General features: G+C 41.9%; 2 protein-coding genes across 4 annotated transcripts; one reads left to right on the top strand and one right to left on the bottom strand.

Annotated features, from left to right (window-relative positions):
* Positions 1-190: 190 nt before the first annotated feature.
* kcnv2a (potassium channel, subfamily V, member 2a) lies at positions 191-4,428 on the top strand. The gene is made up of 2 exons (XM_063212718.1): positions 191-1,528; positions 3,559-4,428. Exons 1-2 carry the CDS (start codon positions 191-193, stop codon positions 3,889-3,891), a joined length of 1,671 nt encoding a protein of 556 aa, XP_063068788.1. The 3' UTR covers positions 3,892-4,428.
* An 829-nt stretch (positions 4,429-5,257) lies between these two features.
* Positions 5,258-23,411, bottom strand: pum3 (pumilio RNA-binding family member 3). 3 transcript variants are annotated; one of them, XM_063212224.1, is made up of 18 exons: positions 23,329-23,411; positions 22,796-22,881; positions 22,101-22,421; positions 21,265-21,403; positions 20,650-20,725; positions 19,863-19,956; positions 19,353-19,419; positions 18,837-19,011; positions 16,834-16,937; positions 16,646-16,724; positions 16,017-16,115; positions 15,845-15,898; positions 15,658-15,738; positions 15,258-15,400; positions 14,614-14,836; positions 12,712-12,799; positions 9,810-9,900; positions 5,258-6,466 (listed from the first exon to the last, which is right to left on the bottom strand). In XM_063212224.1, exons 1-18 carry the CDS (start codon positions 23,334-23,336, stop codon positions 6,340-6,342), a joined length of 2,055 nt encoding a protein of 684 aa, XP_063068294.1. In that variant the 5' UTR covers positions 23,337-23,411; the 3' UTR covers positions 5,258-6,339. The 3 variants fall into 3 exon arrangements, with proteins under 3 accessions (XP_063068294.1, XP_063068295.1, XP_063068293.1); XM_063212225.1 differs by having other exon boundaries at positions 22,796-22,905; positions 23,329-23,389; XM_063212223.1 differs by lacking the exon at positions 23,329-23,411 and adding an exon at positions 23,250-23,268.
* Between the last annotated feature and the right edge of the window lie 884 nt (positions 23,412-24,295).

Here is a 24,295-nt window from a genome sequence, read left to right as displayed (position 1 = left end):
CCGTAGCCATAGTATTGTTTTGTTTTTGATTGTTCTGTTTTTATTTTCTTTCTTTTTTTAAAAAAGGTAATAGCTAATTTGGGATTAACACATCACAAAGTGTTACTCTAACAGGATGGACCCAGGCATCCAGTGACATTTTTTTCCTCTCTCTTCAAAGTCCTCATTGGACATTGAACAGATTGTAACCATGCAGAAACTCAAGGCCAGGAGGCAAAGTCTCTTCCCCAACTACAAGGTGGGATGTCCCACTCCAGCACCGAAAGACCCAGGGGAGGACATCGACCTCCCTCTGGTCGGCAACACCTGGCTGAAGCCATGGAACTCCATGACTGAGCTGAGCAAAGGCAAGGGCAAAGACATCTATGACATCTACGCCGAGTACGAGGACGAGGGACTAGACGAGGGATTTGATAAGATTGGCGTCTCCCCCATGAGGCAATTGTCCCCAGCTAAAAATTACATGCTCAACATCAACGTCGGCGGCAAGGTGTACAAGATATCCTACCGGGCCGCAGCCAAGTACCCCAAGACGAGAATCGGCCGGCTGGCCACCTACACCGACCACAACAGGAAGTTGGATCTGTGCGATGACTACATCTTTCAGAACAACGAGTTCTTCTTCGACCGGGACCCGGACATGTTCAACAACATCTTCAACTTCTACCGCACCGGCGTGCTGTGGATCAAGGACGAACTGTGTCCCCGCAACTTCCTGGAGGAGATCAATTACTGGGGCGTGCGCATCAAGAACACGCACCGCTGCTGCCGCATCTCCTTCGAGGAGCGTCAGGACGAGCTCAACGAGCAGCTGAAGGTCCAGCGCGAGCTCCAGGCCGAGGTGGAGATGGAGGAGAACGAGGATCTGTTCAAGGAGATGGCCTTTGGGAGCGCGCGCCATGCCATCTGGAACCTCATGGAGATGCCCTTCTCCTCGGTCACCGCCAAGCTCATGGCCGTCGCCTCCAGCTTTTTTGTTCTCGTCTCCTTAGTGGCAATGACGCTGAGCACTGTGGAGGAGATGCAGTACACCAACCCGGCGGGCCAGCTGAGCGGCCACTCGCACGCAGAGTACGTGGAGACTTTCTGCATAGGCTTCTTCACAATGGAGTACCTGCTGCGCCTGGTCTCCACGCCGGACCTCAAACGTTTCGGACGCAGCGTGCTCAACGCAGTGGATCTGATCGCCATCCTGCCGCTTTACCTGCAGATGTTCCTGGAGTATTTCGAGACGGAGGACCGGGTGCGCCATGACGACATCGAGACTGTGGGCCGCGTGGGGAAGCTCGGGCAGGTGCTCCGCATCATGAGGTTGATGAGAATTTTCCGAATTCTGAAGCTGGCGCGCCACTCGACGGGGCTCAGGGCATTTGGGTTTACTCTAAGACAGTGCTACCAGCAGGTGGGCTGCCTCTTCCTCTTCATTGCGATGGGTATCTTCACTTTCTCGGCCATGGTGTACACCGTGGAGCACGATATGCCCCAGACCAACTTCACCAGCATACCTGCTGCCTGGTGGTGGGCCGCGGTGAGTTTTTGTCAAATCAAAGGTTGCTTACTTACTTGCTGAGTGCATTTTCAGCAATTGAAAAAGAGTCAAGACAGTGTGTGGGTGTCTTTAAGTACGTATTATTACACACCATTGTCCTAGTGATCAGTGAGAGTGTTGAATGCAGTGAGATTTTCTTTGCATGAAAATTGGCACAGTTATTTAGCTCATCAATAGATTGGACAGCATTCATGTTCATAGATGTTTTTATGGTTTGGAAGGATCCCTAACTGATCTGAAGTGAATGTTGGATTGCATATTGTCATGTTACAACTGTCAAAGTTTGTCACTGCTGTGCAGAACATGTTGGCAAATCTTTTGATTACTGAACTAATATATTTTACAATGCTATTGCGTTTTCAGTGGTTAATAGTGTCATAGCAATGGCAGTGTTCTTTTCTTTCTATCTTACAAGCTTTTGTAGTACTCAACACCTTATTTGTTTATGAATGATGCTCATTCATAGAATTAATCTATTTTTTTATATATATTTTTTCATTTTATATTTTCCTCATTTTGAAAGTATAATCAGTTTATCCAGCAACTGCACAGCAGTAGATCCATTTCTTCAGTGACAGTTGGAGCTTAGCATGAGTCTTAAGATAATCTTTGTCTGACACAGATAGCTTTTTAAAGCCTTTTGTATGCATTCATTTTGTATGGATACCTAGCACACAAATATTTTCAAAATCTACAATTTTTCTACAATTTTAAGACAAATATAGTACTCTCTCTATGTCTTTTCATACAGCCATTTTGTAAATAAACATAAATCCTAAGATTTCACGTGTTCTTGATGGACCAGATGCCATAGCCTAGGTACAACTAAGGATGAACCAGACTGGATGTTGCTTGGACTAGATCCCCCTTGGTTACCCTCTGCAATACTATTAAACTTCATCTGGAAGAGACTTTTGCTGTTGAGAAAGAAATCAGCACATTTCCAGGTCCATGTGCAAAATAGAGCTTTACTGAGGCTGTAAGCTTTCGGTCAGTAGACCTTCATCAGGCAGGGTGCTTAGTTAGCGCAAACAGATTCCTGAGTTAAAGGAGAATCTCGGCCAATTTCATCATGCAGTTGTATTGATGACGCTACCTTTGACTTGTCAGTACCCAACAATGCATCTAAGTGAATCATATCGTTGATGGAAAATGACAATGATGCCGTATTTTGTTTGTTCAGCCAAAGACCGTCAAAAGGCAGAACCTAAAGAAACCCTTAACCCTCGTTCTAATGGGGGCATGATTTGTTTGCATACATTTTCTTTTTCAAATACCATCATCAAAAGTTATTCAACATCAGCGCACACATTACAATTCAGCAATAAATCTTGATGTGATATTTGGTAGCCTGATTATCATCAACGTTCAAATCTCTTCGAGGCTTGGTCTGACCAAGAGCATAACAATTAACATTTCCCAAACAGCATGGTTGACCCGCCTCTCTTGGTTTGCTTATGGTTGTTTGCTTACCGACAAAGTGGGAGGAGTTCCCATATTTTCGGGAACTCAGAATTCTACTTGCATTGCTCTTGAACTGACTTGTTGCAACGCTGAAAGTTTTGCGTCACTAGGAGGGCACAGTCTGGCTAGATATTTGGAGTATGTGCAGGCGTTTTTAATGTAAATAAACCATGCCCCCAATAGAATAACCAGGATCACAGAGAGGACTGAACAAAAATATGTCAGAGGAGCATGAGCAATATCCCTGTTTTGGGATGTTAACATGCACTCACGCTTGTCCCTCTAAATTAATACAGATTCTGTGTACAGTTTAGGTTTTCAGTGTTTTTCAGCCATTAACTGTCTCTTCAATGAGAATAAAAATGAAGCAAATATTGTGTTGATGCCATAAAGATCAAAACAAGTAGAGGGCCTATGGTGGCCTAGTCTGTAGGCTCGATACATTTAGGTATAGGCGGAACATGTGAGATTATGTTGCTACTAAATGCTAATAACATCTTGAGTAGATGCCATTTACATTCTCCTTCTTTTGGTCCCTCTAAAAGGTGAGCATCTCTACCGTGGGCTACGGCGACGTTTTCCCAGAGACCATCCTGGGACGCATCTTCGCCTTCATCTGTATCTCCTTCGGCATCATCCTGAACGGCATGCCCATCTCCATCCTCTTCAACAAGTTCTCAGACTACTACGCCAAGCTCAAGTCCAACGAGTACACGTTGACTCAGAAGGTCCGGGGCAAGCTCCGGCTGGTCAAGAGGGCGGCTCAGAAGCTCTCGGACTGCTGTGAGGATGCCAAGGGAGGACGGACTTACGCTCCGTTTGAGGACGATTATTTGAATTCGGGAGTTGAGAAGTGCCGTCATCACATTCCCAGATGATGAACTGTACCATTGCATTGTAGGCTTGGGCAAAAAATCTACGGGAATCACAAATCGACTTGGCAAGTCCAACCGAAATCAAGACTATAAACTTAGTGCATACTCATTTTGTACAAATTGTTTACAATGACGACAGATTTTGCAACTGTTCAGGGTTTATTGAGGCACTTAATATCAAAAATGTATGCGGGTCAATTTATAAGGTGCAGGTATTTTATATTAAATGGGGGTGGGAGGTTGAATCGATTTGAATCGTGAATCGAGTTTTTTGAAAAAAATATCTTTTTGTGAGGGAAAATCAACAAGATCTATCTATGTCTTTGTTTTAGTGTGTTTCGCATGAAGAACTATTCATTTATGGTACAAGAAAGAACTGTCTATCTCAAACATTAGTTAAAACAGTTTAATTTTTCTTTTCAGAAAAAAAAAACACTGCATGGATTTAACTCTTAATATCAAAGACTGCTTTAGGAAGGCTTGTGTTTGAAGTAAATCCTTTGATGTTGGTCGATGTTTTGATGGAATTAATATGGCATTCTATAATATTCTATCTGGCATAGGCATACAGCACGTGACTACACAGCAACAATAGTTATGGTATTGGAGGGAATAATAAAGTCTGTTTGTGACAACTCGATGAGAAATAGTAATGGTTGTTGTGATGACAAAATGCAAATTTGAGGACATGGCTTTGTGGATTCCCTTTTCCACAAGATATGGCCACTTCTGATGACAGGCCTGGGGTCAGTTTCTCGATTCTTGTCGTTGCTAACCGTCTTAAGACCGCCTTACCATTCCCTTGGATTTAATGGTGAGCGTCGCTGTCGAGAGAGAGTTGAGTCGCTCGTACGAAGGACTTTGCTAACGACGATAGCAAAGACGCTTTTGAGAAACGGACCCCTGGACAGAGGTTGCATAGGTGGGATGGAGTTACGAGCACTAGGGTTCTGGGTACGCTGACTATTGTGCAATCAGGCCTGCCTCATTGCTGTGGCGGTCAGAGCACATACTTGATACCCTGGAGGGGGGCCAGGTTCCCCGCCAGATGGGGCAAACCTTTTTGCTACACAGAGTTATTGCATGACCAATTCATGTGTTTGATGTGCATGTACAAAGAAAGGGTAGAAGTTGAAGGCTAAATGTGTTCGCCAGTTAGCAGATAAAAGCTTAAGAAAGCTGCTGCTCCAAAGATGGCCTACATGTGCAATTTCATCACCGCAATTTGCACTCCTGCGCATTGCACTTTCCCAAAATCTGAGATTTGTGTTCCAACGCCAAAAGAGGTTGACAATTTATGGTCATTTTATGTTGATTTCCCCCCCCTGTGAACAGGATAACCTTTTAAAAACTAGAGACTGAGCCACCATATTAGTAAGGTATTTATATTTAAATACATAAAAATCATGATATCATGGTCACATTTTCAACAGACAAAAATGGTTCAAGTAGGTTGTTCCTTGAATCTCTAGATCCTTGTTGTATGTACAAGTTTGGACACATAAAATGTTGCCAGCACAGGGCAAAATGGGCAGTTTGGGTACATAAAGACACACGGAAAATTGTGAACAGTATACTGGCAATATCATTCTTCACAATACAATGTGGATTGCAGACCGTTTTACCCCAATGACCTCTGACTGACATTGTCAAATACAAGCTTGGTTCATTTGCTACATGTCAAATTTTACAACCTTAATTCTAGTCTATTTTTTTTTTTTTTTTTTACATGTGGCATTCGCTGTTGTTGTCCCGTGGCCATTGTGTCCTTATACAATTCCATAACAAAAACAAAAAAAACCCCAAACAGAATCCATTGCTCATTGCCAACCCACCTCAGTCAACGGGTACAAGTCATTGTAGTTCCTCACATCCTTTCCTGTTGCTTGATGCCTGGTGATGTAAGGCTCAACGCGAAATATTTATTCAATATCTCACAAAAGCACAATTCAAAATCATCAAAAAGTCATAATCTTATTTGCAAAAAAATGTTCTGCCTAGGTGGACATTGAAGAGATTTTATTTTTTTCTCCACGGAGGTGTGGCGATGCCGAGGCAAGAGGTCACAGGCAACAGGAAAGGATGTGAGGAACTAGTTTTGAACTCCAGCCAGTCTGAGTGTATGTGTGCGTTACAATATGCGACCTTGCCTCCTCCACTTGTGCTTGTTTCCTCGTACCAGGAAGTAATATGTCATGATGACATCACTGACAACAGCATTATATTTCAATATCTCGCAAAAGCTCAATTGTAAAGTCTTTTTCTCATTTGCAAACTGGATGGTGAATGAAGAATAGTCCCCCAAAAAATTGTTGTGGCTAGGCTCACAGTGAGGAAACTTAATTGTTTTCTCCATGGAGGCGGGGCATCAGCAAAACGTGAGGCCACAAGCACAAGTGGAGGAGGCAAGGTCGCATATTGTACCGCACTCTAAGTGTTTAGCGGTCTGCCTTAGCTGAGCTTCTCCAGCAGTGCCTCCACCCCTTTGGAGTTCTGGACGTCCTTCAGCTCCGGCACCAGGGCCTTCAGGGCCTGCTTCACCTCCTCCGCCACCTCCTCATCCGCACTCTGCAGCAGGCTGTGGAGACCATGACAGGAGGAGGACACATGAAGACAAATTAATAAACATGAATACACATGAACACACATGAAGACATATAAAGACACATGAATACACATGAAGACATATAAAGACACATGAACACACATGAAGACATATAAAGACATATAAAGACACATGAACACACATGAAGACATATAAAGACACATGAATACACATGAAGACATATAAAGACACATGAATACACATGACACACTACACTATGGGGTGCCATTTGTAAACAAGACTGTGCAGAAAATGTCATCAACACTGTCACATTCAGCTTAAATTCCATAAACATGTTGTCACATTTAGCTTAAAACAGTGTTTAAGATGACAAATGACAAATATTGTTGTAAATGTGCAAAAAGGGGAGTCTTAAAAAATCACGTTTTTAAATCACTGTTTTAAGCTAAATGTGACAATGTTGATGAAATTTTCAGCACTGTCAGCTTTACAAACGGTGCCCCATAGCACACACATAACACATGAAGACACGTACAGATGTCAAGTCAAGATGGCTATACTGCCAATTGCTTCACATGCACCGGTCATTACAAAGGAATGGAAATTCTTGATTTCTCATTACCCAATGCAGAGACAGAGACAAAACAGACATCAAGAGTGCAAGAAAGGACAACATAGTGACAGATAGCATAACAGTAATCATATAAATAATAGATATAGACAGGCATACACAGATATGGACAGACGCACACATTCACAAACACAAAAAACAGGCAGTACAATATAGACACACTGCTCGGAAGGGAATAGAATAGGAGCAATATGAGAAAACTCCCATCACATCTACATCATTCAAACTTTTCGAAAGAGTCTGTAGAACAAAGGTTCCCAACCTTTTCCAACTAGGGGTCCACTTGAATTTTTCCACAAATGTTCGGGGCCCACTTCTGACCCAGTAAACAATAGAAGAGAAGCAACGACTGCTTCAGGCTTTTGTTTTAGAGATTATCAAAAAAAAAAGACCAGGCAGAGAATCCTGGGATGAAGCTTAGTGTGGGAAAAGGTAAAAGAGCAGTAACGGACCAAAAAAAAGAGAGGGGAATGGAGGATGAGAAGGGATAAAAGAAGAGAGAGGGAGAGGGAGAGAGAGGGAAGGAGGAGAAAAGAAGGCTATCCCCAGTAGGATTCTGACTGGCGTCTTGAGCCTGGGTAAGTGTGCTAATCAAGAGAAGTGGGGCAACTGGGCATTGGGTAGAAGCTCTACTCTGATGTGCTCTCTCTCCCTCACTCACTCACTTTCTGTCTTGTGCTCTCTCTCTTGTGCTCTCTTCCTTTCTTGTGCTCTCTCGCTCTCTCTCTTTCCTTCTTTTTTTGGGCTCCCTCACTCTTTCTTTCTTGTGCTCTCTCACTCTTTTTCCTTCTTTCTTGGGCTCTCCCTCTTTCTTTCCTTCTTTCTTGTCCCCCCCTCTCTCTCTCACTTTCCTTCTTTATTGTGCCGTCTCTCGCTCTCTCTCTCACTTTCCTTCTTTATTGTGCCGTCTCTCGCTCTCTCTCTTTCCTTCTTTCGTGTCTCTCTCGTTCTCTCTTTCCTTCTTTTGTGTGCTCTCTCTCTCTTTCTTTCTTGTGCTCTCTCTCTTTCCTTCCTTCTTTCTTGTGCTCGCTCTCTCCCTCTCTCTCTCTCTTTCCTTCTTTCTTGTCTTCCCTCTCGCTCTCTCTTTTTCCTTCTTTCTTGTCTTCCCTCTCGCTCTCTCTCTCTCTCTCTCTCTCTCTCTGCACTGCAAGGCAGCTGGAAGCTCATGGAACTCGGAAGGAAAAAAAAGGAAGCCTGCGTGAATAATATGACTAGAAAAAGGGGATAGTACTCCATCTGAACTTGAGGAATCGAAACATAATTCTCTGACTGAAAGCGCCCATGGGTTGTTTGTCTGAAAGCAAATAATGAATGCTGCAGCCATGTGTAAGTCAATATATCTGCCTACGCAACTGAATCCTCTTTTCTGATTGGCTGATGGGGTTGCAACTAATTCCCTATAACCTGTAAGGCGTCAAACGTGCGACTAAGTTAGGTTACTAATTCTAAACTGTAGGTTGCTATGGCCAAAAGCCAGTCGTTAGTTCTATCGCATTTGTTTATTAAGTCAAGAGTCAGTCGTTAATTCTATCGCATTTGGTTGTCAAGCCAAGAGCCAGTCGTCAGTTCTATCGCATTTGGTTGTCAAGTCGGTCGCCGTAAAAGTTCTACTACATGCATCTGACAGAGGCGCGCCTGATTACGTGCGCACTAAATTTTTCTGCAGTTGGCATAATTCAGGTTACAAATTTACAGATAGGCCCAGCAATACATGGCAAAAATACCCTGTACCGAAATTCTAAGCACCTGCCTCGCCATCAATTGTATCGAAACGAGTCACCTCGTCATCTCCACTCCCATGGTTTTTAAAATGTAGGCTATTTCCCGCTGCCTTCCCTTTGGTATTGATCTGAAAACGTCCTTTTTTAAAAATTAGGCTTCTCTCCTCTTGTGGGGAAGGAACACGTGTGAAAGGGGAAAGGGGAGAGTTATTAAAAATGACCCTAGCGTGGGGAATCTCTCTCTCTTTTTCTATCTCTCTCTCTTTTACGCACGAAGTTGACAGGTAGCCTGCGATGATCAGCAGGGGGAAATAGACACGTAATGCGACATGTGTCGATTCAGCATAGTAGAAATGCTTCGCAAGATTTTGTTTTTAAACTTCCATCCCGCCGTGGTATACATATGGCCAAGGGAAAATTTAATAATCACAGCGTCGGCAGGCTACCAAACGAAGATTCTAGGCGCGTCAAGTTGGACGCCCGCACAGCAACATTCTATCTTGATAGAACATGGTTCCTACAACTTTACAGACGATAATAGATTAAAAAGTACCCCACCATAACGGCAGATAAGCGGGATAACGGCCTTCGAGGTCGACCGGTTATAGAAATTAATGGCTTGGCGGAGGCAACTTTGTCTCCGCGCTGCGCGCGTCGCCAAACTTCGGAGCCGCCGCCTCGCCATTAATTTCGTATAACCTGTCACCTCGTCGGCCGTTATCCCTTACATAACAACTAATGCTGAATATGTACAGGTGGTACTGTACAGGTTGTTCCTTATCGGATAACTTTTGCTTGTACTAGAAATGAGGAACTAATCCATCATGTAGTACTGTGTGCCATGGCTAGTCCATGGAAGAATATCCGCTTTTAAGCAAGAAAATGAAAGAACACGTTATGCTTCTTTTACAGAGTTTTTAGTTTCCTATGACAAGGGTTTTATTCATTTTCAGGAAAATCCCAGCTCAATCAGGGAAAAAAATATCACGTGTGATTTACTCACCAGCCAAGCACCATGGCTCCGCGGTTGACTTTAGCCCAGACAGTCATCTTCTCCAGGCCCACCTTGTCCAACAGCACCCGGGAGAAACGCTCTGCAGACACCAGACAAAGCCACTCAGATTAAAGCAACGCTAGGGAGTTTTTCTAATTGGCTGCCATAGACAATAGTCACTGATAGAGAAGTACAGAGAGATGGAACCACTGCGCCACTCTTCCTGACGTAGGCCAGTTTTGGTCCATGGAGGGTGGCAAAGCAAAATCTGAAGTGTCTCTTACCCCATCACGACATCAACCACTGTGCACAGGGCCATTGTTATAGACAGGACAACGACCATGTAGCTGTCATTCTGTTCATCTGAGTATCATGGTAATGTTACCGTATAATAATGTCATCGAGGGTTTTTTTTTTTCAGCAAAGAGTGAATAGATACACTGACTGGCCCATCTACATGGAGAGGTTATGAACGACTGGACATGGATACAGTGCATCAGAATTAGCTCTCAATACACAAGGGTCGACTCTCAGTGAGCCAGAACTCAGTTGTGCATTACACAGATGCAATACATATGCAGCACAGCTAAATAGTACAGACACACAAGTGTAATGTACAATTAAACTCTTTGAATTAATAATATGACTTTGATGACTCTAGAATCTTCAGACATAGATCTAAACAGTGATATTCAAAAGAGGCAGTAGAGGCAGTATCTACATTTGATGATGGGGGAGGGGAGGGGATCAAGGACTCTTGAAAAGATAATCAATGAGATGATAAGGGCTCATGAGTCCTATAAGCTCAGAAATCTAATCAGATTGGGAAAGGTTAAGGATGATGTACAAAAAAAAAATCTAATCACCATCATTGGTTCATCATGATTAATTACCAGTCAGACCAGAGAGTAACAATCCAGCACACACAGGCGGTGCATTACCAGGTCGCAGAAACAAATTGGATTAGCTGTATTTGGCAAGCAGACACAATGAAGGATAATTATTCCCTGGCAAGACGGTGGATGTGAATGGTGCTTGTGCGAATACATTTTCAACAGTCATGACGTAAACCTTCATGAAATGCCATGTTGTATAGACAGAATGAAGACAGACTAATCGGTTACAATTACTCTGTCTCGCCAAATTATCCCCCCAATTAGGTTATACAGTCATTCACTGCCTGATTGTTTTCTGGTGCAATGGTGCCCTCTAGGGGCAATAAATAGTGTGACATCTTTTGCAGTGGTGAAAGTCCCATGACAACAGCCCTCCTTATAGGAAAAAGCCATGCATGTACTATTTCAGTCCTAACTAAATATGGCTCTGTAACACTATTTTGCATAGAGAATATTTTTTTTGCAGCAGCATTAACTTCAAGCAACTGCAGCTAGTTTTTATTCATGATTCATTCTTAGGGAAAACAAGGATATGGCATCTGTACTGGAAATATGTACGGTATATATTGTCAGACTAACAATCATCACGTTTAATTAATTATAAATCAAGCAATCTTTTTAATGATTACAACATTATTAACTTCTTGCTGCACGTGTTGAGGGGGGCAGACTGTCATTTCACTGCAAGCTGTAGCCTCAAGCACTGTATGAGACAACTACTGTAAATGCTACTCACTTTGGATAAAAGCGCCTGCAAAAGTAATGTAATGTAACATATCGTAACGTAACGTAGTGTAAAGTACCCTCTGCTCTCAATCCATAGAAATGTAGTCCCTTGGGGGACAATATGTGGTTAGGAGGCAGCAGTGACTGCTACAGCTAGGGATGTACGATCCACATTTTTTCACTTCCGATCCGATCCCGATATCTAAATTTGGATATCTGCCGACACCGATACTACTCCGATGCAATACCAAAAGCACATATATGCATGGGTTTCAACTTGAGGTAGGCCTAAGTAGACTATTTGGTCAGAAAAGGGATTGAGAAGAACAGGAAACCAATTAATAAGTAAAAAGTAACAACTAAAAAAGTAACAATACCATCCTGAAAAATAATATGCAAGTGTTTTAGTTAATTAGACCTGGATACATCAGGAAAATTCCAATACGATCCGATCTCTGAATTATGTTGATATCTGAACTAGGGGTCGACCGATACAGGTTTTTTAATGGCCAATTTTTTTTCAATCAAACCAATCACCCTTGGCCGATACCCGATTTCCGATACCCGATATTTGGGGCCGATATGGGTTAAAAATGGACAAATATTCCAGGTCTCAAGTTAAAGGGACACTGTGTGAGATTTGTAGTTGTTTAGTGAATGGGCAGCATGAATTCTGGAAATAATGTTACCTTTTTCATGAATACTTACCACCAGCATCAAATTCTAAGTATTCATTATGACTGGAAAAATTGCACTTTTCTTACATGAAAAGGGGGATCTGCTCTGTGGTCCGCCATTTTGAATTTCCAAAAATAGCCATTTTAAGCTCCAAACTAGAAAATATTTGTTTATTACTTAGAAAACATTAATGAAAAGGTCAAATTTGGCAATAGGCGACACAGTTTCAATGAGCAGCATAGTTGCAGTACCTTTTTTGACCATTTCCTGCACAGTGTCCCTTTAAAAATAAACATTTCTTTAACATTATCAAATTGAGGTGGAACTTGTAACATTTTAACACCCACTCTAACAATCAAGTAATGTCTAACAATCAAGTAATAAAAAATAAAGTGTCTTGGTGCTTTAAAAAAAAACCCCGGATGACATAAAATAATAAATATTGCGTATCGGCCAAAACCACACACGTATCGGCCAATACGATAAACTTTTAAAAAATGCAAATATCGGCCCGATATATATATCGGGCTATCCTTAATCTGAACCGATATACCGATACCGATATCCCATCCCTAGCAACAGTTCTCTCTCCTGTCCTCTCCTGTGCTCACCTTCTCTGCCGGCCTCCTTCATCTTGGAGTCCTGTTCGATCAGCCACTTGAGCACCAGGTGTCCTGCAGGGTGCTCCACCATGTGCAGCTGCAACACACAGAGAATACAATACACTTCACTTATGCCTCTCTTCCACTGCTGGTTTTCTGGTAGGCCTATAGCTCGACACAGCACGACTCAGTTGCCACTTTTTGCTCTTAGATTGAATTGTGTCGTGCCCAATTGAAAAGCAAAAAGTGGTGGCCGAGTCGCGCTGTGTCAAGTTGTAGGCCTTCCAGAAAACCGGCAGTGGAAAACAGGCATTACACACATTTACACATATACCATGATAAAATCAAACAGCACATCTCAAAACAATCAGCAAAACGTTTGAGAGGGTTACGATTTTTTCAATATATTGCCAGAAATGACAGGGTTGCTTTTTTCTTTTTTTTTACTTTGAGGAATTGTGTAAGAAGTAGGCAATGACCCGTTTTGAAAACAAAACCAGGACACTGAGAGTCAGAAATATAGTGAGCTGTCCAGCTGTCTTTTTCTTAATACAAGAAAGAACTCATTGTGGATTTTAGAACGGAGAGACACACCCATCAGAACATGGTCATACATGGGGAAGACATTGAGGTTGTGTGACAAACTATAAATATGTGGGAACTGTAATTGTTGACAAATTAACTTGGAGCTGTAACACCGATACCATTTACAAAAAGGGAATGCAGAGACTGTACTTCATGCGAAAGCTAAGGCAATTTAAAGTGGATAGGGATATGATGCGGGTTTTATATCATTCTTTTGTTGAGAGAATTTTATGTTTCTGTTCTGTGGCCTGGTACTTCTCCCTGCTTGTTGTAAATAAAAATAAGCTTCATAAGATAATCAACATGGCCAGCAAGATTGCTTGCCAGCCACTAAATAGCATGGCCATGACTGTTGAAGCAAGGGTGGTAAAGAAGGCAAATACCATATGTGAGGATCTCTCACACCCCTTACAGCAAGCATATGAGTTGTTGCCCTCAGGTAGGAGGTTAAGGATGCCTTCATTTAAGACAAACAGAGCCCGCCGATCATTTATACCTACTAGTATATCCATGTTAAATAAGACAACTGTAACTTAGACTGAATAGCACATTGCACTTTGGTACTGAATAACTGCACTTTACTGTGTTTAAGTTGGGTTTTTTGTCAACCTGTCTTCTTGTCCTATAGAGGGAGGGGGGGTGTGTTTGTCTATTGTGTTCTTGTTTATTGTAATGTCTTTGTATCAGATGCACTGAAAATGGCACAGAACAATTTTCCGAAAGGACAAATAAACTATCTATCTATCTATCTATCTATCTATCTATCTATCTATCTATCTATCTATCTATCTATCTATAGTGACATTCCTTTGCTCAAGTTATTTTGTTAACAAACAAACCCTCAGATTTTTTTAAAAGCTTTTGAAATGAGCACGTTCATATTTTGGTTCATAGTTCATATATTATGGTTCAAGTTAATGCTGTGCATAGTACAGTTTCGAGCAGAGACAGAAACAGAAATAATAGCAATAGCAATAGTAATGGCATTGCTATAGCACATTATCACACAGTTGTCATTCAACATGCTTGAGAAGGAGAAAAGACAAGAAGAAAAAAAATACATATAGTTTTATACAGTGGTGTAGTGGGGGTACGCGATTTGTAAGGTCATCAATTAATTAGTCAACTGATCATGTCAACCCCCTTTTCGTATTCAAACACGGACAGAATTTTTCTTTTTTGAAATCTCACCTCAGGAGAAGTGGGTGGACTGCGTACCCCAGCGTACCACGCCCACTACACCCCTGGTTTTATCTAAAAAGACTGCAGATAAACAACTCAAATTAAAGGCAGATGAGAAAAAAGGCGAAAGATGAGAGGCCGCACCTGTCCGTCCACTCCCCCGGGTGTGAACTCGTCCGCGGCCAGCTGGGCCACCGCCTCCATGGCGGGTCGGAGGTCACCCAGTGCCCCGCCCAGGATGTCGCTCACGGCAACGCAGGACGCCTTGTCCGTTGTCATGGCACGGGCGTTCTCCGTCAGGTGCTCCAGCAGAGGGGGAGAGATGGCCTCGAGTAGCTCTCGTCTCCTCACCGCCGTGTCCTTCTTACTGTAGAGACAAGAACATCAGCATCATAACGAAGAAATACATCGAATAACATTATATAAATATTACTCTCGTCTCCCCACCGCAGTATCTTTCTTACTGTAAAGACAAGAACATCAGCATCATTACGAAGACTACTACATACTTTGTCAAAATTGAGTTTAGACTGAAAATGGTCTTCATTACACCTCGTTAATCTTGTGACAAAGCTTTTTGTTCCAAAAGTGTCCTGTTTTAGAGATATTGCTAGGCTGAATTTGCAGTAGCTACCATATCGAACCTAATACCAAGGCTTTGAAGGCATTTTATCCTCAACTTACATGACTCGTATGCAAACTGAATACTGCCCCCATTCCGTTTACAATCAGAATATTCCTCGCATATAATGCCGATCGCTGATGTTCAAGAGATGTTGACTCCAAACCTGTGTGCGTTGCCGTCTCCCTTCTCCAGCAGCTGTGTGATCTCTGGCAGGAAGTGGGCGGGGTCGCGAGGGCTCAGCAGGTACAGAAGCACCTTACGGCCGTTCTTGTTACCGATCACCTCCGACAGCGACGAGATGACCTCCTGCAGGGGGGGAAATCCATCATTAGGGAAGAGGCAGGCAGTGTAAGTATTGGTCAAAACAAATTTGACATACAGAGTAAATCAAATTATTCACACTTTTTTTTAATAAGCAAATTGTTAGGATTCACAAAGTATCCAGTAAGAAAAGAAGGTCTGTGCAGTCTACACTTGAAATTCTTTTTCAATGATTTTCTGTATTTCATGACACAAATAGTTCATGGTGGGAACAAGTGTGATGAGCTTTTCACCAAACTCACCGATATGATCAGCTGTTTGACAAGTTTTGTGTCATCAATGCAGTCAAAGGCAGCCAGCAGTACGAGATTTGCATAATCACCCTGGGGGGGACACAAACAGACAAATTAAAATTTAGACCACAGACTGTAACACTGAATTACACACACATTTTTAAACCTGAACATAATCAGAGGTCATTTGACTTACCATGGCAAATTTGTCTATGTACGTCTTCATGGTTTTGATGATGACTTTCCTGTCCTAAAGTAAAAACGCAAGACGAGAAAATACTCCATCACTACATAATAATAACTGCCTCATCAGAGAACGTTCATTACAATGCATAAACACAAAAACAGAAAGACGTATTCAGGCTCACCTTGGGTGTTCCGTGCCATAGGCAGTGCATAGCCACCCGTGCGCCGTCGTGTGTGTGGGCCATGTAAACCACTGACTCCCTGATGGACTCAATCATCTCCTGGAGAAGGAAGACAAAAGGCAGAGAGTAGGGGTGTAAATCACAACCTTCATGACGATACGATACGGTATCGATTTCTTAAATCATGGATTCTATTTTTTTTTCGATACTTAAGAATTCTCCACGATACGATGCGATTCGATTTTTTCCAATTACTTTTCCACTACTATTGTGTTATGGAGCTAGGGCATTGCACAGGGGCCAGCGATTCGATTCTTTTTGATTATTAAAAAAGAATGCCCCACGATACGATGCAATTCGATTAAATCGCCGGCCGATACTTCCGATACATCGATACATTTCAATTTTATTCCTAGCAGAGAGGTGACAATTCAGAAGCATCTCCTCCCATCGCTTGGTTCAGGCTCAGAGAGAACCACGCTGATGTCTGTTCGAACCAACTGATGAGTTCACGGTGAAAAGTTGACCGCGAAAACAGCGTAGTTTCATCTGGGTGACACGTGATCACGTGTGGTATGAATGGGAGGCGTTAACCGTGGAGATTATTTAAGAAGAGCATGCATGCTTACCGTTCTCTGTTTGGCAGGGGCGTGAAGGAAGAAATCCAGGAACACTTTGTGGACCAAGGAATGTTTGATGACTGCTTCTCTGAATCACAAAAAAAAAAAAAAAAAATCAATTTCGGAAAGTTCCACTCCATAGTCTTAATTAAATGTGTTAATATTTAATAAATTCCTTTATGCAAAGTTTTACTCACTTTTGTGACATTGGCGTGAGAATGAGTTTCATCTCCTCCATGATGCTGTCTAATTTGGTTGGATTACTTTCCAGAACTTTGTCTAGCGTGGGACAAACCGAGGACTGCAAAATGAAAGAAAACAAATAGTGCTTTTTCACAGTTGGCCTGTTAACTTAATGAAAAACATCAACATACACACAGCTAATCGTTTCCAATGTTAAAAAAAAACATTATAGACAGTTGAGAATGATATGGCCCTATGTGCTCACGGAATTAGCATTGAATTATTAAATGCTGCCTTTCAGAATATATACAAAATTAACTTTAATCTTTTCAGCTGCTGACACCCCCCCCCCCCCCAAAAAAAACCCATATGAACAACTGTGATAAAAAATACAAAAAACTAAAATATAGGAGAAAATATGGGTTGCACAACACAAGTGGGGGATGTGGATCTCCCTTCATGGAAACTGACCACAACAATCCCAATGTAAACATGTAGCCAATTCATTCATACCACTAAAATGTACAACCTCAGCACTGCAGTCATAGCGACTGTACTGCACACAGAACACTGAGACAAAGCAGTCCCACTGCCTACCCTCATATGTGTACATTAAATGCACACACAGGTCTATGTTACAACTCCAGGGGTGATAGTGAAAAAAAAATCCTGAGCCTGAACTTTTTCCCCTGCTCTAACAACGACGACAAGATACTCCATAGTAACGTAATATAGGCCTATTTTGACACATTCAAACATTTAATAGCCTGTGTATGACCATTATTCAAGCCTGATAGTAGAAGAAAACCCTGAACCTGTAACACTTTCTGAGATAAGAATAACCTAATGGCTAATTATTATCAATGTTTTTATTTTGCAAACTCTGTCAAGCCTGAAATCAGGCATGGAGCCTGAATACTATCAGCCCTTCAACTCTGTGTTGGCACGCAATTCTAATGATTCTAGTGACACCACCGCATCATTTTAGTCAGAAGGACATGAGCCTGTTGCCCATGGCTTCAATTTCTAGAGATGAGGACTATGTAGTAATACCAGAGAGAGTCGAGAGAGAGAGGTTCCATTGGCCTATTGTTTCCGGGTTCAATTTTTGCAAGGGGGAGGGGGGGGGATCCCCCTTTAGGCAGNCCCAGAGCCGTCTAATAAGAGTTGCGCAAACCGGGGACCAGGAAGTCGGTTGGTGATGTGATTCGCGTAGATTAAAATGTTTCTCAACAGTAAACTTCTGTTCGTTGGAAACTAACACAGAACCATCACATACCAAACAAAGATTAAGTACAAACAAATTACATTACCTTTACCACATTTTCTGTGTTCTACGGCCACCTCCTAGAACTAAGCAACTTCTAATAGAACTAAAGTCAATGGGGATTTCCATGTTAACGCTCAGTGAGGCTCCATGAGAGCCGCCATTGCTGTGGAAAGATTGGTCCATAGAGGTCTATGGGAGTGACCTGACTCTGTTATTAGATGGCTCTGGGCAGAACTAGGCAGACCTAAGGACTGTTCTATTCAATGCTAGGAGTATTATGACACGCCCCTTTAGGCAGACCGGAACCTTGTCATGTTAGGTGCTCATAGCAACCTATTACATTGGCATATCTCTATATACTTAAAGAATCTCTGGTAATATATCTACAACACTGACAACGAAAAAGCATCAAATTTCAAGGAAAAAAAAACTGTGAAGGAGTGTTCATACATAGGTTTCCCGTTTACAACCTCTGATTGTTTGGAAACTGCTGTCACTCAAAAAATACCACACCTTGAACTGATACATAACCCCTGTGGGAGTGTGTTGGTCCGTGTAGGAGCGGGAAAGGATCTGCACACTGCGTGCAAAAGACTTAATTTATTAGGAGCAACGTTTCGATCATAGATCTTCTTCAGGCATCTGGAGTGTTGGTCCGTACCATGAATATAGTCACAGAAACAATTGTGTGTGTGTGTGTGTGTGTGTGTGTGTGTGTGTGTGTGTGTCCCCGCTCCATCTTCCTACCTTAAGTACTTGGAATGTGTTTCCGTAGAGCTCCTCTGTGAGCATGAGTCTCTGGGAGAGGATGGCCTTGTCGTTATAGGCGTACTCCACCACCGACGAGGCCTCTGCATGCCGCAACATCTGACGCACCTGTCCCTTAAAGGCCACCATCACCTCCCCCACCTGCTGCTTACTCCTGATTGGTAGAGAGAGAGAGAGAGAGAGAGAGAGAGAGAGAGAGAGAGAGAGAGAGAGAGAGAGAGAGAGAGAGAGAGAGACAGAGACAGAGACAGAGAGACAGACAGAGAGAGAGAGAGAGAGAGAGAGAGAGAGAGAGAGACAGAGAAAGAGAAAGAGAGACAGACAACACATTTAGACTTGGGACATACTGTTGGCTTTCTCAGAAACTCTAAAACATCAGGCAATTGATTTCCACCACAAAAATGTGAACTTAAATATGCCTTTTTAAGTTACTCAATGTACCCAAGGATGACATTTTTTTTAAATCAATGAAGAATAAAATGGAACTTGACTTACCCATACATTAAAAACTTCTTAACGATATTTCTGGCATATTTTGACTTGCTGAGCTCCACAATGTGCTCTGGAAAGAAAAGGTGTGAAAGACATGAAACACGACAGCCTGGGCAGTAGGGTAACAACTGGGAGTGCTATTCCCAATCCGGTAACACTTTATTTTAGGGATACATCTATTAGCACTAATACATACAATGTCAATGCCTGCATAAGTAACTTGTAAGGCATGTACTAAGCAAACGCTAAGGCCTACTAGGTCCTTATTAAGGTTAAATTGGTAATAAATCCCTTATTGTGCATGAACAAGACATTTGCGAATACATGCCTAACAAATGTTTGATCTTGCTTTGTACATGCCTTATAAGTTACTTTTACAGGCACATTGTATGTATTAGTGATAATAGCTGTATCCCTAAAATAAAGTGTTACCCTCAATCCCAAAAATCAATCTCACTTCAACAAAGAAACCTATGGTCCTACTGCTAAATATTCCCAGAGAGGAAGCCTTACCTTTGAGCTCATCAAACACTTCTTGTCTCTGTGTTTCGCTGCCAAACTGAATGAAACACTGGAGCACTCGTGTTGAGTCGTGTGCAAAGGCAATCTAGAGAGAGCGGACATGAAGAAGATTATGGCTAAATAAATCACAAAATGTGCATCCAGCACCCAAATCAACTTGCCATAAAATGCAGCAATTTGCCTTCATCATCAACTCATCAATTGCGCATTATTCCTGAAGAAGTCATTGGAGGATGCAAGAAAAAGAGGCAGCAAGACTAAGCACATCTCTTGCAGCCTTCAAAAAACAACTAAAGACCTTCCTCTTTCGAGAGAATCTACTAGACTAATGCTTGAGCTGGCCTTGCCCCAGGGCAGACTCCTGATATGATGTTTAGTTTAGTTTGTGTGTGTGTGTTTGTGTGTGTGTGTACTCGTTATTTACTCTTTACATTTTTTTTTTTTTTTTTAAACCCTCTGTGCAACTGTACTTGCTGTTCTGCATAACTCCTCTGCACTTTGTATTTGCTTGTGATGTTGGCTTGATAATGTCCTCTTTTGAAAGTCGCTTTGGTTATAAAGCGTCTGCCAAATGCAATGTAATGTAATGTAAGAAAGTGTCACTCCTTCACACTCCATAAATGTGATCCATCCAGCTCTGAAGCAGCTGATCATAATGCACGCTCAGCATAGGTGCAGCAGTTACTCTGTGAAGTCACCTGTGGCAGGGTTGCTACATTTGAACTAGGATTTTGTCACGTCTGAGGACATCCAGCGGTAGCAGCAGTGGCATACTTACAGCTTTAATCTTCCCCTGTACAAGGCCATGCAGCTCCTTCATCAGCTTGGTTCTCTTCTCTTTGTCACAGTCTTTCCTGGAGGCATCATAAGACAATATTAAAGGATACATTCAGGGTTAACACAAGAAATCTCATTTGTATTTGCTCAAATATGGGGGCTGGAATGCTTTTGTGTTTCACCTGCCAAACGGATTCAATATATTATGCATGACAATCAGAATAGAATTACTAGCAAGACCAATTTCGGACAACAAGAGAAGAAAATAAATATAGATGATAGTCTAATCACACTTCCCAGTCCTACTACACAGTAGCCTGATTGTCATCGACTTTCAAATCTCTTCGAGACCTGGTCTGACCAAGAGCATAACAATTAACATTTCCCAAACGGCATTTCCCAAATGGCCTCCCTTGGTTTGCTAATGATTGTTTGCTTCCCAACAAAGTGGGAGGAGTTCCCGTATTTGCGGGAACTCAGAAAGTACTTGCATTGACTCTTGACCTGACTGGTAGCAACGCTGAGGCTGTTGCATCACTAGGAGGGCACGGCTTGGCTAACTACACAGTGCCTGTCTATCAACCACACGATCAAAATGAGTCTAGCATCTACTCACCTCCGGACTATCTCCCACACCTGCTTGGCTCGGCTAATGATGTGGAATGTTTCTTTCCTCTCATTCTGCTGACGATTCTGCTTCAAGTCCTTCTTCTTCTGTTTGAACTCATCCCACTTGGGCTTCTTAGCCTCAGAGCCTGAAAAGCGAATGAAACGGAAACTAATCAGCAGACATAAATCAATAGTCCCTGGTCTTCTACAAGATTCAAGTGCTAATTATCATATACTCAGAAACTTGCATTAGTGAATGAAAACGGCTGTGGTCAGAAAAGTCCCTAAAACTTTCCTCATTTGGAAAAAAGGTAAAGAAAGTGAGGAGAAAAAAAATACTCACTATCGGGTGGGTGTGTGCACATCAGAAGTACATGATGCCCTACAAGGACCTTGTGTGTGTGTGTGTGTGAGAGAGAGAGAGAGAGAGAGAGAGAGAGAGAGAGAGAGAGAGAGAGAGAGAGAGAGAGAGAGAGAGAGAGAGAGAGCGAGAGAGAGCGAGAGAGAGCGAGCGTGTGGCAGTATACTTTTACTGTAATGTGCAATTTATATGTACAAGTTCTTTGTGTATGTTTGGATTTGTATACTTATGTAAGCTGACAGACACCTTAATTTCCTTCGGGATTAATAAAAGCACTCTACTCTACTTCTATGGGTGCTAGACAAAGCCAGAGAAAACGACTATAGAGAAACAGAATCATGACATGGTCTTCTATGCATTTCATGGCAGTTATAATGCAATGCATGATTAGCAAACTTCATTCCGGGGTGACATCAAGAAGCAGCTTAATATTACCACTCATCCAATCTCCTTCATTTCAAAAAGATGTTGGAAATACTCACCCTCCCCATCCTCCTTTCCTGCTGGTAACTTTCTCTTCTTGGAGAATTTCCCATCATCTCCTGTCTTTTTAATAAATTTCTGCGGGCCCCCTTTTCCTCCTCCCTGGAACTTCTTTCCTCCGCCTCCTCCTCCCTGAAACTTCTTCCCCGGTCCTCCTTGGAACTTCTTCCCCGGTCCTCCTTGGAACTTTTTCCCAGGTCCTCCTTGAAACTTTTTCCCATCGGGACTGAATTTCTTTCCAGTTCCTGGAGCTCCCTTGCCTTTGCTAGCATTGTGTGGCTTAAATGGGCGCTTTCCTGGAACATTTCCCTTCGGCTTTCCTTTATAATAGAAAAGAACCATGAGACTTGTTCAGTGGTATTCATGAACGCGTAATGCATTGGTTATTAAAAGCAGTAAGGTTAGGTTTGATTTTTTATGTTGTTAAAAGAAACACAAGATATTAAGATTATTATGAGTAAAATGATAATTTGGAGTAATGCATCTTCAGAGGCACCAAATAACAAAACATGAGCAGAAATTACTTGCTCCATACTAAAATGTTATAATGCAAATATAGCGTTGTCAATGAAATACTAATGGGGCCAACATAATTCCTTGATCTCTGGCGATATGAAAGAAAAGGATGTTTCATTCAGTGCCTTCATATTTCAGTAGCACAGAGAAAAAAAAGCTTCATAACAATTACACGTACCTGTCATAGCACCACCATCTCCTTTAGATTTAATACCATCCTTGTGAGCAAACGTCTTCTTTTTGGGCTTTCCGTCCATGGTGACACTAGGAATTTAGAATAGAGACGATCTAAGCAAACCAAACAACAGGGTTTCAACACATTTGCTCTGCACATAGCAGGCTAACTAGCAAACAAGCTAGCAGCAACATACACATACAAATAGAAAGGATTCACACAATTTTAACCGTAAACTGTTTGTGGCATGAAGTCGCCCATAAATGAAGGCAGTGTGTAATGGCAGTATGATATATATATATATTGTTTATTTTCCTCTGATAATAGCCACGTGTTGGTAGAAGTAGTAGACTTTAGGTAGTAGGAGTTAGGTTCCGAGCTACCTGGCAAATATTTCGTTTCTAAAGATGGTACTTTTCTATTTTCACGAACTAGACACGCCTGGGTCACGCATTACCTGGCAGTATCCATAGCTGTCAAGTTAGTTCTGCATTTAATATTCTAACTACATAAGTCAAGTAGGCAAGTTTGCTTACCTTCCCATGTGAGTCGCCTGATGAACACGCTGTAAACCACTTTGCGGCAATGACAGAAAAGCTCACAAACTGTCGTAAAACACAGGGCGCGAGAGTCTTGTAACACCACAGCCCTAGAATCTGTGGTTACACCACACACACCAGGGAGGAAAGAAATACAAAGGTATTTTTCATCATTTGAAGGCAGCCATAGACATTTCCCCCTGTTTCAAATAGTACTTCAGATATATAATAAATTTACTTCAGAAATATATAAATAAAAATAAATACACCACTAAATAAATAACTTTTGAAAAAAATAAATCAATCAATCTTTAGGCCTACATACTGTACATAGGCCTATCCATTTATATAGCACAGCAATAGCAAAGGTTTTCCAAGTGGGGAGAGGGGATCCCTGGGGGCCCTGGAGGAGTGCTAGGGGGGGACCGCGGCAGGTTGGCAGGAAATTCATGGCAAAATTGAATAACTGAATTAAACTGAAATGTTGAATTAAATTGAAAAATTGAATTGAATTAAATATTTTAATTACATTGAATAAATAAATCTAAATGCTGCCTGCTGTTTGGGCATGATATAGTGGTATGCTGGTAGACCTACTGACTGTTAAATTTTCTTTTTTGCATGTTTATGTAACATGCTTCCTGTAGTACTTGAATGGGTTTAGGGATGCACCATTTCCATCAGTTGTGAAAGGGGGTGCACAGAAAAACAGTGAGGCATTGCCTATGTCAGGGGAGTTGGATTTAATTTTGTGTGGTATTGCATGTTCTGAGAACACAGATAGTGCATCTATATCTTTGGCAGAAGGGATTACATTTCTTTATAATAATCTCAACATTTCTTTCTATAGAAAATATGCTATAGCATGCTTTGACTACAAACCTTGTTATATAGCATCAGTGTTCTGGGTTTATTCTTGAAATATTGTCGAGTACCATAGCTGCTGGGCGTTCTGCAGGACGAT

Source organism: Engraulis encrasicolus, chromosome 12 (assembly GCF_034702125.1).
Source record: "Engraulis encrasicolus isolate BLACKSEA-1 chromosome 12, IST_EnEncr_1.0, whole genome shotgun sequence".
Lineage (NCBI taxonomy): Eukaryota > Metazoa > Chordata > Actinopteri > Clupeiformes > Engraulidae > Engraulis > Engraulis encrasicolus.
This window is presented reverse-complemented; position numbering and strand designations above follow the sequence as displayed.

Coding starts and splice junctions, on each gene's coding strand:
- pum3 (XM_063212223.1), bottom strand. Junction 20,726..21,264: donor GTGTGGGAGATAGTCCGGAG/GTGAGTAGATGC, acceptor TGATGCCTCCAG/GAAAGACTGTGACAAAGAGA. Junction 14,837..15,257: donor GGAGACGGCAACGCACACAG/GTTTGGAGTCAA, acceptor TTGTCTCTACAG/TAAGAAGGACACGGCGGTGA.
- kcnv2a (XM_063212718.1), top strand. CDS start 191: ATGCAGAAACTCAAGGCCAGGAGGCAAAGTCTCTTCCCCAACTACAAG. Junction 1,529..3,558: donor CTGCCTGGTGGTGGGCCGCG/GTGAGTTTTTGT, acceptor TCCCTCTAAAAG/GTGAGCATCTCTACCGTGGG.